The 14,891-nt window shown below is 38.8% G+C and overlaps 1 protein-coding gene across 1 annotated transcript; it reads left to right on the top strand.

Moving 5' to 3' along the window:
* Positions 1-3,420: 3,420 nt before the first annotated feature.
* On the top strand, positions 3,421-14,527 carry LOC133334327 (E3 SUMO-protein ligase RanBP2). The gene is made up of 5 exons (XM_061542620.1): positions 3,421-3,540; positions 5,914-6,951; positions 7,016-12,268; positions 12,331-14,161; positions 14,229-14,527. Exons 1-5 carry the CDS (start codon positions 3,469-3,471, stop codon positions 14,525-14,527), a joined length of 8,493 nt encoding a protein of 2,830 aa, XP_061398604.1. The 5' UTR covers positions 3,421-3,468.
* Positions 14,528-14,891: the final 364 nt, after the last annotated feature.

Below are 14,891 nucleotides of genomic sequence, written 5' to 3'. Positions count from 1 at the left end.
TGCAAATTTTTGTGGCCCTAGACAACATGGGGCCATCAGGGCGACTCGTGGAAGTCTGAAACTACCCTGGTTTTCCTTTGGTATACAGAGACAAAAACAATGATTATTGTCCGTAATTATCCAATTATTCTTCATACTGGGCCTGAAACTTTTTCTATAATCGAATTAGTCTGATTTATTACAATCATAAATTGGCGTAAATATATAAACTATCATTAAATAACGTACTAAAGTATTAAATAGTGTTAAAAATGTGTCAATCGCAATCTTTGAACTCATAAAATGTGAATAATTGGCAATAATAATTGTTTTAGTCCATGTATACCAAAGGAAAACCAGGGTAGTTTCTGACTTCCACGAGTCGCCCTGATGGCCCCATGTTGTCTAGGGCCACAAAAATTTGCAGAAGGGTTGAGGAACACCTAAATGAGATCCCAATAAAAAAATAACTAAAAAAGATTAACCCGTTCGAAAGCTATAACGAATTTACTATGATTGTTTTAGATAGATTATCATTTAAGCATGGATTTAAATATATATTATTTTAATGTATATATAATTTTGAGTTCCTACATCTAGACCAGATCCGCATAGACTAATTTAAAACAAAAAACCTCACGATAGTCCAATTTTTTAATGAGTTACAGAGCTATCTTTGGATGGGTACAAATGTACCACGGTTATTGATCTACGTATACTTTTTTGGTTATTGACCGTTGGGTTAATAAGGTGTATGCATCAGATACAACAACAAATATTTTACAAAAACAACATTGTTGTTATAGAAATTAAATTGTCATGCTGACAATAAGTTTTTGACAAAAATAAACAAAAACAATTATTAATTTATTTTTGTCAAGATCTATTTTTGAGGAATAATTAATGAATTTGTATATTCTTGGGTTATTAGCGGTTTTAGGTCAATGAATAATAATGTTTAAGACCTGGTCGCGATTAATTTTAAGTTTCCACAATTAGCCCATAGCTCCTCGTGATGTTGTTTATATTGTGGATTACAATCTATTTTTTCTATGGAGTGGCTTCAAATCTTGCCTTCTTAAAGAAAATTGAAGGACATAAATCCCCAGCCAAAGACTAAATCATGGAAATTGTGTTGACCGTATAAAATCTTTTCATAGGCGTATTTAACCTCCGCCGAGAATTGTGACAAGCACCAAGGGGCCGATTCCAATATACGCTAACATAATCTCCTCGATTTTATGAGAAGCTGGGATTTCTGGACAGATTTCCACACATAACATAAAATATGTGGACCAATCGGCGAACGGGGTTATAACTGAGCCTACGTTTCCTTTCCGTCCCCCTCTATGAATGTAGTTTTCTTGAATTTCTATTATTGAATTTTTATTATAAATTTAAATACCATTTTTGAAATCGAAATGTAATATTGAAACTGTTTTTGACAATTTACTTTACAAACAATAAAGAAAAAAGTTTGAAACCATATTATTGTCACTTACACCTTATTAAATACACCTTGCATGTATTCATATGAATGTTACCGAAATACGTCGACGTACGAATTTTCAAAGTTGAACAAATTCAACTATGACAGAACGTAGTTTTGTTTTTTTCTTTTGTTGAAAATTGAAACGAAACAAAAAGAATACATAAAAATTTCAAGAAGAATTTGAAATATTTGAATACATTGTATATTTTTTAAATTTGTTTCGCGATTTTGTTTAGTTCGCTAAGAGATATCGATTCGACGTATTTGAGTAATACGGCCGTACAAAACATTTTGCCATAGTGGGCCACGTTGAATTTTAGGTAACGTTGTTAAAAAAGTACTCGATATTTGGTAACAATTGTTACCAAATATCGAGAATAAAAACGGCTTGCTCTCTGAACTGGAACTTACTGAGTAAATGTTACTGGAAAAGTAACCATACACACCTATTATAAAGATAATTTAAACACAATACTGTTTTTTGTAAACAAAATCCTAGCTTTTTAGACTAGTTTCATAATTTCTGTGGCAATTTTTCTTTCAATAATTTCATATTCCTCCATTAAACGGCATTTACATTAGAACTTTTTGCGGGTTAACCTAGTCATGAGGATTTATTTGACATATATACAATGAATTGACAATTTAAACCCACTTGGTTATCGAAATCCGGTACAATGTAAACATCCTATAAGGTTAAAATGTGCAAAAAATATTTATTTATTTAAAAATTAAAAAAAATAACAAATTTTTCCTCCCTCTGCTTCCATATTTATGTTGTAGTATTGCACTGGATTTTGTTAACCCAGTGGGTTTAAATTGTCAATTCATTATATATCTGTGAATACATACCAAATAAGTTATCATAAAGTAGGTTAACTCGGTAAAAAGTTATAAACACATTTCCAATAAGTTGCCTAAAACCATGGTATAATTATTACAACGTAAGACTTTTCCTTTTTTGTTATTCACCTCAAGCTGCCCTGCCTTGTATTATTGTACCATGCCTAAAACGGCATTTATAAAAGATGTGGTGAATTTGTTATCTCTATTTAGCAATGTAGCGCGTTTAGACTATACCTTCTAAATCGACTCGATTTTTAATTCGAGATACCAAATCCTTGATGTCTGTATGATTTGTCAGTTGTTTTAGTTTACTTATATAACACTTTTCACTGCTTTCATATGTTCTTTGGCAAATTTTTAATCCACATTGTCACAATTTAGATAGGAATTGCCTTCATTAGGACGTATTTTGAAGGAGGAGGAATTACAATTTTATGGCGCAAATGCAGGATTTGAATTTGAAGTCATCTCAAAAGTATAAACGTAGTTTATGAGAACACAGGACAGTTGAAGACATGCATTACTTGTCAAAAAAAAAATCAAATTCATGAATGAAAACAATTTTATTTCTTTTTCATGATACGATTCTTCACATTTACGTATTTATTAAATCATGAATGATATAAATACTTTAAAATGTGCAAAGCCGTTACTTAAACACAGACTGATTCAAAATCATCTGTTTGTGTAACCTCCCAACGTTACGACGTACGCTTTACGTCGCCGCGCAACATTTAGTAATAGCATACAACTGTCAATACAACCCTGCGCAAATTTGCCATCGTCTTCTTTTGCACAACGATAGCAACTTGGCAACCATCAACCAAACAAGCAGTCGCGGCAACGAGCACTGGCGAAAATTTTATTCGTGTTGGGAGTGATTTAACAGAAGACAAGAAGAAAATTTCTGAAATTTATTAAAAAGTTGTGAAAACTATTGAAAAAGAAGTGCTCCCAGTTGTAAAAGAACTCCTTGAAATTATTTGTCATTTAAATTGCCCGAAGACGTCATACTATCGCCAACAAATCTGCTGTGGATTTCACAACTTGCAAACTGCATTGGAAAAACTCGTGTGCGGCGGTATTTTTGTCTGCTGTCTCCAGCAATTGTTTAGAAGCGTCAAACAAATAGCCCAAGCCCAACAGCGAAAATGTACAAAACCAAAAAGGATATTGATGCCCAAGTGCGGACTGTTTTTGCCAAAATAAAATCGGAACATGAGGTAAGAAGTTTGCAAAGAACTACTAGAAAGAAAAAGAAACATTGATTTTTCACGTGAATGACGTTTGATGGCTTGCTTTGTCATTGGGAAGGAACATAAATTGTCTGGCTGATGATGATTTGATTTTGTTTGTATGCATTTGAATGCGTTGGTGTGGAAAATTTGAGGAAAATGCAAGCAAACGAACATTCATCATTACTACATACATTTATTATTATTGATTTCTTTTTATAAATGTTGCTTGGCCATGGCAAGAAAACAGACATGGCCTCAGACAGATGTTGTTGAGGTTATGACTGTTTGCGTGTGTTTGCAAACTCTCTTTTTTGTTCTCTTGCGCGCCATTAGATGCCGGCTTGTTTTGTGTTGATGACTCTCCCTCTCTCCTTTGGCAAGCTATGCAATCAAATGTCGTTATATTTAAAAAAGAAAAAAAAACAACAACATGAAAAAAGTGGTTGAAAATGTTCATTCTTTAAAAGAAATGGACTAGATGGACTATAAATTTTAGAAGCAAATTAGGGAACATTTTTAATTACGCAGGGGAATACAAATTATTTTCATAATTCCAATTTGTCCTAACTATGGTATTTAAGGACGTGTAGGAAAAAACAATAATTATATTCAATGCATATTTTATATGCTAACATTGGTATTGTTAATGCATATTGTATATGCTAACATAGGTATTGTTCTGTTTTGGAATGGTCTCCAAAATTTCATCAGTATATTTTTTCCTAAATCTTTGGTTCCGTCAATGTCAATCGAAATTGTGGTTAGAAATTTATTATCATTGCATTAACCTTCTAGATTAAAAAAACAATTAAAAATATTTATAATTCTTTGATAGACGTATCTAAACTTATAACTCATGTTCCAGTAGTAGAAGCAGGAGTCATAGGAGCCTGAGGTTTATATTAAATTATTTACCAAATTCCTCTTTGATGTCAAAAAAATTATAAATCATGCAAACACCACCTGCCTGGTCGGGGTGTAAAGTGAACAAAAGTAATGATGGTGGCAGTGGTAATCGATCGGGTCATTTTTATGGACGAGCCATTTCTACCGTCTAATAGTTATACACATAAAATGTATGTATGTAAATTATTAAAAATATGCTTTCATCCATATGCCGACTCAATCAATTTTAAATTGAATTTATTGGAAATTTTTTATAATTTTAAATTCGAAAATGTTCTGTAAGTAAGTTTTATGCAATTAACAAAATCTAGTTGAAATATGTTATAGTTAAAAATCTTTATATCATTTCCTCCATTTTTTCTTAATGCAACACAATATATCGGTTGTACTTTGAAGAGTTGTTCAGATTTTCACTTGCAATTTTGAAGGAACATTCATGAATTTAGTGCACGTTCGAATTATATTTAATATTTTGAAACCGAGAACGGTGGGGTTCTCTTAAGAAATATGAACTATTGTGATAAAAGAAAAAACCACATTGGCTGACAAAAAAAATTTAATTTCTGCTTAATAAAAAAAACTTAGCTTTATTAATTTGTACTCAGAGAAATCTTACAATATTCTTGTAGAGTATTAAAGCTTTTTCCACGATTAGTGATATGAAATGTTCTTTATACAGAAAATACCAACTATTACATTCCGACAAATTAATCTATCTAGTGTAGAACGCTTATCAAAACAATTTTCTGGAATGGTTATTTCAATGAGCTAAATTCCGATTTGTGAAATAAATATTTTCTTTGTATTATAAAGTTGTTATGAAATATTGTTTTCAAAGTTGAACAATCAATATCAATTCTTTAGGCAATTAATTCATAATTTTCTGAAGAAAGTCAGTTTTTTCTTTATTATAAATTTTGTTGCAAAAAAATGTTCCTAATGTCGGTATGTACTGGTTGGCATCTGCTGTATATAAGTTCAATGTCAAAACAAATCAGTTTTGCAAAACAGATGGATTTTACAGCTTCTCAAGCAGTGTGTGTTGAAGATATTCATCTGAATTTTTTACACAACACGATGTCTGGTATAGCGAACAATTCTTCATCTTTAACTCGAAAATAAAAAATAAAACATTTTTTTAAAATATTTATAGTACTATTTAGATACATTAAAACCAATTTATTCCGCATTTGGGTGGAAAACACGCATTTTTTAATAATTATTTTTTAAGGTTTCCTAAAGGCTGCAGAAAGTTTTACAATTTTTAAAATTTAATAATTAATAAATAAACAAACTATAAAAAATGCCCGTCAATAATATTTTATTTAAATTAATTATAAACTAAAGAAATTATGTATGTATATTTTAGTTCGATCTCATACTTATATTATCCACATGTATTGTTTACCATATATAGAAAAAATTTAATAAAATTTTCCTTAATCTTTTCAGCGAAATTTACGTGGTTACACCTTTGCAAAATTCTACTTTAAAATCAATGAATACGCATCAGCGGAACAATATTTATGCTCATATCTATCCGTCAAAGAAGACAATGATCAAGCTCACAAGTTACTCGGTCAATGCTACCAGCGTCAGAAAAAAACCGAAAAAGCTCTACAATCATTTCAACGATCACTGCAATTGAACCCGAAGCAACATGATGTCCTTATCGAAGTGTGCCAACTGTTACTTGAGGATAAAAATCTTAATTGTAACAAAGCCAAATATTGGTGCGAATTGGCTGAATCGGAAAAGGTGCAACATGATGCAGTATTTTCATTGCGTCTCAAACTCATGAACAAAGACAACATTGAGGCCAATCAGGTTGAGGCTCTATTGCAAAAAGAGATTTCCAACAAACCCAATGATGTTCATCTAAGAGTGCGATTGGTGCGTTACTACGTGGAACAAAATCAAATATTGGATGCTTTTAAATATGTGCATAAATTGGAAATGCGACAGAAGGATGAGTTCGTCAATAGCAGCGAATGGTACAATGTGGTTTGGTTGGTTCTCAACAAATACGAACAAATGCCGAACACGAAGAAAGATTGGGATTTCTGGTTACTGCTTGCCCTCTGTTTGGAACGTCAAGTACAGATTTCCTTCCTTATGACATCCAATTCATCCTTGGTGGGTGGTGGTGTTACCGAAACGGCAAATTTGCTATTCCAGTTCGATCAATATTTGTATAAAATTTCACAAATTTCGGATAAATTGTGTGCCCAGAAAGAATTGGTTGAATTATTTTTGAGTCATTATCGTGGACAATTATTGCTGCATGCCAGCGCTTTGATATTCAAACGGGAATTGTTACAGAATAAAAACAAATGGAAGGAGGCGGCTCGTGCAGCGTTGCCCTTGCTACTGCTGGCCTATCAAGAAAATGCTACTGACAAAAAGGAACCATGGATGAAGCACTGCGATGAAGATGCAAATCAGTTGATCGCTGTGTGGCAGCGGGAAGGATCATTCCGTTGCGCTCAAGTAAGTTAACACAAATTTCCATTCGATTCTTACATCCATTAACAAAAAAAACTTTTATTTGTAGGTTGGTAGAACTTTGCTTTCATGTATTCAAGATGATGCCAACGCCAATAAGGAAAACGCTCATAACGTCAACAATTTAATGCGTAGTCAACCATCTACACTGTGGAGCAGTGGTGACGATTTATTGGCTCAAGTTAGACAGATTTGTTGTGATCGCCAATGGCGACGCAATGTGTTTGCCCTGCTGTTCTGCAACAGCGACCAGAAAGTCAAGGAACAATCATCCCTATTTGCCAAAAGTGAGAAATTCAATGAACCCATTTACGAGCTGCCAACATACGCTGATCTCGAAACTTATGAAGAATCCGCCCAATACCATCGACCACAGTCACTTCAACATATGGTCTACTTGTGCTTGGGAAATGATAATCTGGCCTATGTGCGTGCCAAATACTTCAGTGGACTTAATTTCTCTACACAAAATCTTCTGTTCTGTGGAGCCGAATCACTAAATCAATTGGATGTCGAGAGTTTCTTATACGCTGCAACAATACAGGCCAAGAGAGCTCTGGAAGTGGATCGTGAGGCTTTCGATAGCTATCAATCGGGTAACAGTTATGCTGCTGGTAGGCCAAAAATATTACCCTTTGTCAATTTGCAACATCAACTATGTTCGGAGGAACAATGCCAATGGTGGAACAGTGCATATTTGGTCTATAAAAATCTGAGTAATGGCAGTAATTTGGCTGAACTTCGAGCCAACCTACAGTATGGCATTGAAGCTGTACGTGGTATTAATGGGCCAAAATTGGACATGGCCATTGTTTTCAAATTGGGACAGATATTTGTTTCGAGAGCTCAAGACATTGTGAAGCCTGTGGAGAAGGCTTTCCTTGAAGCAAGGGCTGAGTCAATCTACAAACATGGTCTTAACATGATGAAGATGCACAATAAAGCTGTGCTGGAGCCATTCCGCAAGTACTTCAAATATGCCAAGGCCAATACATCAGCCGTTGAAAGAGAAGTAGCATCAATGGCGGAGGACGCTGTATCGTATCTTGCAACGCGCTACTTCAAGAAATCGGAATATGAAGATTTGATTGAAGAGCTATCAGGTATCCAGCTTCCATATGCCACATACTTGCAAGCCGAAGCCTATCGAAAATTGGACGAAGCCAGTAAGACACCCAAGAAAAGCAAGCGTTTGTATTTGGATCGCGCCTCGGATTGTTTGAACCAAACATTGGCTTTATTAAAGAGCAGTGCTCATGCCGACCCTAATCATCCACTGAACTCGGTCATTCACGACGAAATCAAGAGACTTCAGCAATCCTCAAATCGCTTCTTAAGTGATTCTTCGACTAATTTCAGTCCCATTACTGGCCACAACAATTCCAGTACTTATGAAGATGCCGAAGCAGATTTCTATGCCGAAAATTCTATTCTGCCTCCCGCAAGCATCCTGAATTCCAACCGTTCGAGACGTGACACCCTGCCCAGCAGTGCAATGTTATTGCAACAAAATCAAGAACTAGAAAATTTGGTTAAACAAATGGCCTCGAACCTTACCCTACAGAAGGACGCCATTGTTGACGCTCTTAAAACAGAACTTCGCGAAGTAACTAAGGAAATTAATGAGCTCAAGGATAAAATGGCAAATTTGGAAGATGCCATCAAAAAAGTTCGTATTTCGTCAAATCCTCCCTCAAGAGACGACGCCTCCAATGTATTGGATGACTTATACATTATTGAGGAAACTCTGCAACAGCAAATGTATCCACAGCAACAACAGCAGCAGCAAACACAGCAACATCAAACTAATCAATATGGTCCTGGTCCGGTGAGTGGAGCTCCCGGCAATATGCTAGCAAATTCTCCATTTATGACTCAGCAACAACGGCTACAGGCTGCCGCATACAACAGTCCCATGTTTCCTCCTACACCAAACTATCCTCTCAATTTCTATGGTCATGCTCCTCCATATATGATGGCTCCTCAGAGCGGTGGACCGCAGAGTTTGGGTGCCGGAAGAAATGCTGGTCTGCCTGGTATGCCGCCCTATTTAGACCCAACAGTGCAACCGGGTGGTATGAACTTCAATATGCCACCACAGTCGACACCACTACTGCCACCGCCAAATCAACCACCAAATATGACAGGTGCTACCGATCCTTCCAGGCAAAGTAACTTGTACAATCTTCTGCAACAACCTCCCGTTGCAATGACACCAACATCTATTGCTACCTCCGGAATGCAACCTACTTCATTCTCCACTCCATTAAGCCACAACATGGGTATACCTCCGCCATCTGGAAGTGCATTGGGTCCGCCACAACAACCTACCACAGCACCCATATCCTTTAATAAAGCTCTGAACAGCCAACCAGTCGAGAAAGGACCTCCAGCTAATGTAGTTATAACAAGCTCGGATCCACTACCAAATCCCAATAGTATTTCTATGCAGACTCAACAACAAGCACCACTTAGCGTCACCATACCATCACATCATATCAAACCAAGCCTAGTTAGCCAGCCAACGGAACCATTCTCGGCACAAATTGCCATTCCCGTGAACAAGTCAACGCCAACTACTTCAGCTGTTGTGGCCCCAACAACCACAGCAACAGCTACAAACATATTTGGATCGTCCACAGCGATTACTTCATCGACATTCAGTTTTAAACCGCACATTGCCGCTGCCACTGCAGCTCAAGTGAACACCGCATCCTCCGACGCCAATACCACATTGAATAAGACTACGGAAAGTGTTGGCAGTGACTTCAATAAGTCCGGTGCCGAAGACGCAGAATATGACCCACGTCCAGATTTCAAACCAATTATACCATTGCCAGACGAGATAGAAGTGCGAACAGGCGAAGAAGAAGAGGAGGTGATGTTCTGCAATAGGGCCAAACTATTCCGTCACGTCGAAAAGGAATGGAAGGAACGTGGAATTGGCGACATTAAGATTCTCAAGAATAAGGATGGCTCCTCACGCATCCTTATGCGACGTGATCAAACTCACAAGATATGTGCAAATCACAAGATTACTCCGGAGCTAATATTGACAGTTCCTAATAAGGAAACCAAGGGCTTCATATGGGCAGCTAATGATTTTGCCGATGAGGAGCTGCGACTAGAGAAATTCTTTGTTCGCTTCAAGGTACCCGAAATTGCCAAAGAATTCCAAGAAGCTTTTAAAAAGGCCCAGAAGGAAGCAGAATCATTGACTTCCACAAAGGCTGAGGACGTTAAGACCAAAACAGCTGAACCGGCAGTTAAGCCAGCAGCGCCATTCTCATTGGCTAAATCATCAACAACGAACTTTGCCACCAGCACCCCATCTCAACCTAAGCCAATATTCGGTCAGCCTCCTACAGCAACTGTGCCGGCTGCAACAACTGCTGCCTCCAGTACCCCTTCGACGACTCCAGCTTCCAAATCGTTATTCAGCGGTTTGAATTTGTCTACCAAAACCACCAGCACCACTGATTCGACTACTAAAACATCTACCACCACCGCATCTCCATTTGCCAGCTTTTCCTTTGGAAATTCCACAGCATCCAACACTGGCAGCACCAGTAATACAACTGCTACCGCCCCGACCACAACTGCTGCAACAGCCTCACCATTTGCTAGTATCTTCTCCAATCTTAATAAATCGACTACATCGCCATTTAGTGCAAGTCCAGCTGTTCCCTCCGCTGTCACAGCATCGCCTAGTGTAGGTGCAAATGATTCCGCCAATGCTACAGCTTTGAACAAATCGACAGCGTCCGATGGCGAAGATGAATATGTGCCAACTGCTCAGTTCAAACCAGTCATACCTCTGCCCGAGTTAGTTGAAGTCACTACCGGAGAAGAAAATGAGACAGTTCTCTTCGAGCACCGAGCTAAACTATTACGCTTCGACAAGGAGGCCGGCGAATGGAAGGAGAGAGGATTGGGCAATATCAAATTGCTGCAAGACAAGGACGACAGTAACAAAGTTCGTTTGGTTATGCGACGTGAGCAAATCCATAAGTTGTGTTGCAACCAAAGGATCTACAAAGATACCCACTTCAAGTATGCCAAGAATTCTCAGACAGCCGTGTCATGGGCTGGTCAGGACTACTCTGAAAATGAACTGGTCACAGAAATGTTGACTGTGCGCTTTAAACTTCCGGAAACGTGCAAGCAATTCCTCGATGCAATAGAAAAGGTTCAAGCCCAAATGTCGGGAGATAGTGTGGAGGCCAACAAGGACAATAAGACGACCGATACAAAACCAGCTACAAAGGGCTTCGGTGATGCCTTCAAGCCGAAAGCAGGCTCATGGTCATGTAAAGACTGTTATACTTCGAATACGGCAGAAACATTGTATTGTGTGGCTTGTGATTGTCCCAAGGATGATACTGTGCCCAAGAAGGAAGTGAAATCCAATGTGTTGGCCACTAGTGGTAAAACTACGTTCAGTTTTGGATTTGGTGCAGCTACTGCACCAGCACAGCCAGCAACTACAGCTGCAGTGCCAACTACAACTAAATCATCATTTACATTTGGCATGCCAACACCAACTGCCACCAGTGCCGCTTCGAAACCGGCAACTGAGACTAAACCTGCTGCTGTCCCTAAGGAACCAACATCAGGATTTGGTGATGCCTTCAAGCCCAAGGCAGGATCATGGACATGCCAAGGTTGTTACCTCTCCAATACCGGCGATGCCATCTATTGTAAAGCTTGTGACGCCCCCAAAGATGATACTGTTCCCAAGAAAGACACCACCGCCAACACAAATAGTGTCTTGAATTTGTCGAATCCATCGGCGAAGTTTAGTTTTGGTTTTAATTCTCCAGCTGCTGCGACGGCAACACCTAAAACAGATACTACTACTGCCAATAAACCTGCTGGCGGTGGCTTTAGTTTCGGCGCTGCTCCCGTTACTGCAGCCGATAGCAAACAAGCTTCCTTGTTTTCATTTGCTCCACCTACAGCTACCTCAACCGGGCTTGGCGGAATAGGAGCCAATACAGCTGTTTCTACAACTGAGCAACCTGGAAGTGCTCCACTTGGCAAGGCAACATTCAGTTTCAGTCTGTCATCGAATTCAATTCCATCGACAGCGACCACAGCTGATTCGGGAGCAAATACCTTTTCACTGGACAAAAAAGAATTCAGCTTTACATTCAAACCTAAAAGTCCAGGCAAAGCAGGAAAGAGCCCACTGAAACTGGGAGGTGGTGATGCCGATGATGGTGACGATGGCGATGGTGAATACCATGAAGAGGAGGAGAACAACACATACTTTACACCAGTTATACCATTGCCCGATAAGGTATGTCTAATATTTATTTCTACTTATCGAAACCCTTTTTGACTGTTATATTTGTCTTTCAGGTTGAAGTAAAAACCGGCGAAGAGGACGAAGACTTGTTGTATGTGCATCGGGCAAAGTTGTACCGTTTTACCGAGGGTGAATGGAAGGAAAGAGGCCTGGGCAATGTGAAAATCTTACGCCATAAGCAAACGAAGAAATTGCGTGTAGTTATGAGACGTGAACAGGTCCTGAAGATATGCCTCAACCATATACTCAACGAAGATGTCGATTACAAACGCAAGGACGAAAAGTCCTGGCTATTTGTTGTCAACGATTTCAGCGAGGGCGCTGTTGAATTGGAACAATTCTCTTTGCGCTTTAAAACCAAGGAAATAGCCGAAGGATTTATGACTGCAGTTAAGAATGCATTAGACGGTACCGCTGAAGTCATTGAGGCACCCGCCAACACTTCAATTACAACACCCACAAATACAAGTGCTCCCGCCAGTGCATTAAATATTTCCGAAGAAGACAAAAAGACAGCAGACAAATTGAAATTGCCATACGAGTTCTTTACGGCCAAACCAACATGCACAGGATGCCGTGGCTGCGATCCAGACAAATTTGTGTTTGCCGAAATTAAGTCTAGCGAGCAGTTTGTCAGCCCAGACGATACCAAAAATCCCCTTGAGCCAATGGAATTACCGGAATTGTCGCTACTGAACAAATCGTCCAACCGCACGATCCTGAAACAAAGCGCATTATCACCACTTTCTGCGAAAACTGAGACAACAAAAATAAATGAGAGTATATTTAGCGGTTTTGGAGGAGCGAATTCCACGGCGTTTGGCGCTCCTGCTACCGGCGATAAACCTTCTAATGCCACATTTTCATTTGCCGCTGCACTAAATAGTACAACTAAACCTGCAGATGAAACTAAGAACGTGGGCGGCACACCCACCGCCGGGTCTGGAGGATTCCTATTTGGCAGTGGATCGGCTTTGGGAGGTGGTTCAGCGACAGCAACTAGCGGTTCAATATTCGGCGGTGCTTCACAGGAAACTAAGTCGCCATTTGCTGTTAAAACTAATTTATTTGGTGGATCTGCTACGGTCGGTAACTCTACTCCTGCGGATTCCACATCTACAGAAAAGACTGCAACAAAGCCTTCCATATTTGGTGGTTCTGCCACTACAGGAACATCGTCCGGCTCTATATTTGGTGGCAAACCTGTTTTTGGATCTGGATCGCCTGCTTTCAATACCTCCGGCAATGCAGCAGATACCACTAAATCTATATTTGGTACGACCACCAATAATAGCACTCAAAGTGTGGGAAGTGGCACTTCGATATTTGGTACTTCGGCCACCACAAACAGTAGTGGATTTGGCGGATTTGGGTCTACACAAGGCTCAATATTTGGATCGAACACACCAACATTTGGAAGTATCGCCAAAGATGCTGGATCTAAGCTAACGTCTACTGCATCAACAGGAACAGCATTTGCAGACTTATCTAAGACATCCACAGCCGCTATAGACTTTGCCAGTCTTGCGGCAAAGGCTGACAGTCAGCCGTTGTTGGGAAAACCTTCTGAAAAACCTGGCCCTGGTGGCTTCATAGGTTTGACAAATCAAGATGCTTTCTCTAGTTTCAGTAAACCCCTCAAAGATGCCGACACCTCCGCAAGCAAATCCAAAGCAAACGAGTCGCAGAAAAGCATAGATGGCGGTGCTGCTGATGATGCCGCCGGCGAAAATGATGAGAATTACGACCCTCATTATGACCCCATTATTGAGTTGCCAAATGAAATTGTCGTAACAACTGGCGAAGAAGAAGAAACCAAAATCTTTGGAGAACGAGCTACACTTTACAGATACGATGCCACAAACAAGGAATGGAAGGAGCGAGGTAAGTAATTCTATTTATTCCTATTGCATTTCTACGTACTATTCAAATCTCTTCTCATTGGCGGCAGGTGTTGGCGAATTAAAACTCTTAATGCACCCAATTAAACAATCCTATCGTTTGGTAATGCGCCGCGAGCAAATTCATAAGTTAGTACTCAATCACGCTGTCACCGGAGATTTCCACTTTTCGAACATGAATAACAATCCCAAGAGTTTTGTGTGGGCTACCATGAATTATGCCGAATCGTCGGAGGGAGAATTGGAAAAACTGGCAGTGCGCTTCAAGAAAGTTGAATTGGCCGAGAGTTTCAGCGCCAAATTGAAGGAATGCATAGATAAGTGTAAACAACGTGAAGGTGGTAATTAAGCGCAGGATGTGGGATGGTGTGAAGTCTCGATTGTCATTGGCGAACTCCCAGAAATAATTCTGATTGTTAAACGATGGCATTGCTGTTTGTTTAGAACGTTTTCTTCTGTAGTCTGTGTCAGATCTTAGCTGAGCAAGAAGAACAAGCTTGTAACTTTGTATTTATTCGATACATGTTATTTTTTGAATAAGTTTGATTTAAATTGTATCCATTTTTTCATAACTAGTTTGTATTATTATAATATTATAAATTAAGACTTGTCGATTGTTTACAGGCCAAGAAGAATTTTTTTGTCCCCAAATCTATAATTATAATTTATGTATCCATAATTTTCACTTTTTGCATAATATTTATATGTTTTGG

Source organism: Musca vetustissima, unplaced genomic scaffold (assembly GCF_032173495.1).
Source record: "Musca vetustissima isolate MV318-11 ecotype Yass unplaced genomic scaffold, APGP_CSIRO_Mvet_v1 utg78745, whole genome shotgun sequence".
Taxonomy (NCBI): domain Eukaryota; kingdom Metazoa; phylum Arthropoda; class Insecta; order Diptera; family Muscidae; genus Musca; species Musca vetustissima.
Note: the sequence above shows the minus strand (reverse complement) of the source record. Positions and strands in the feature narration are given on the sequence as shown.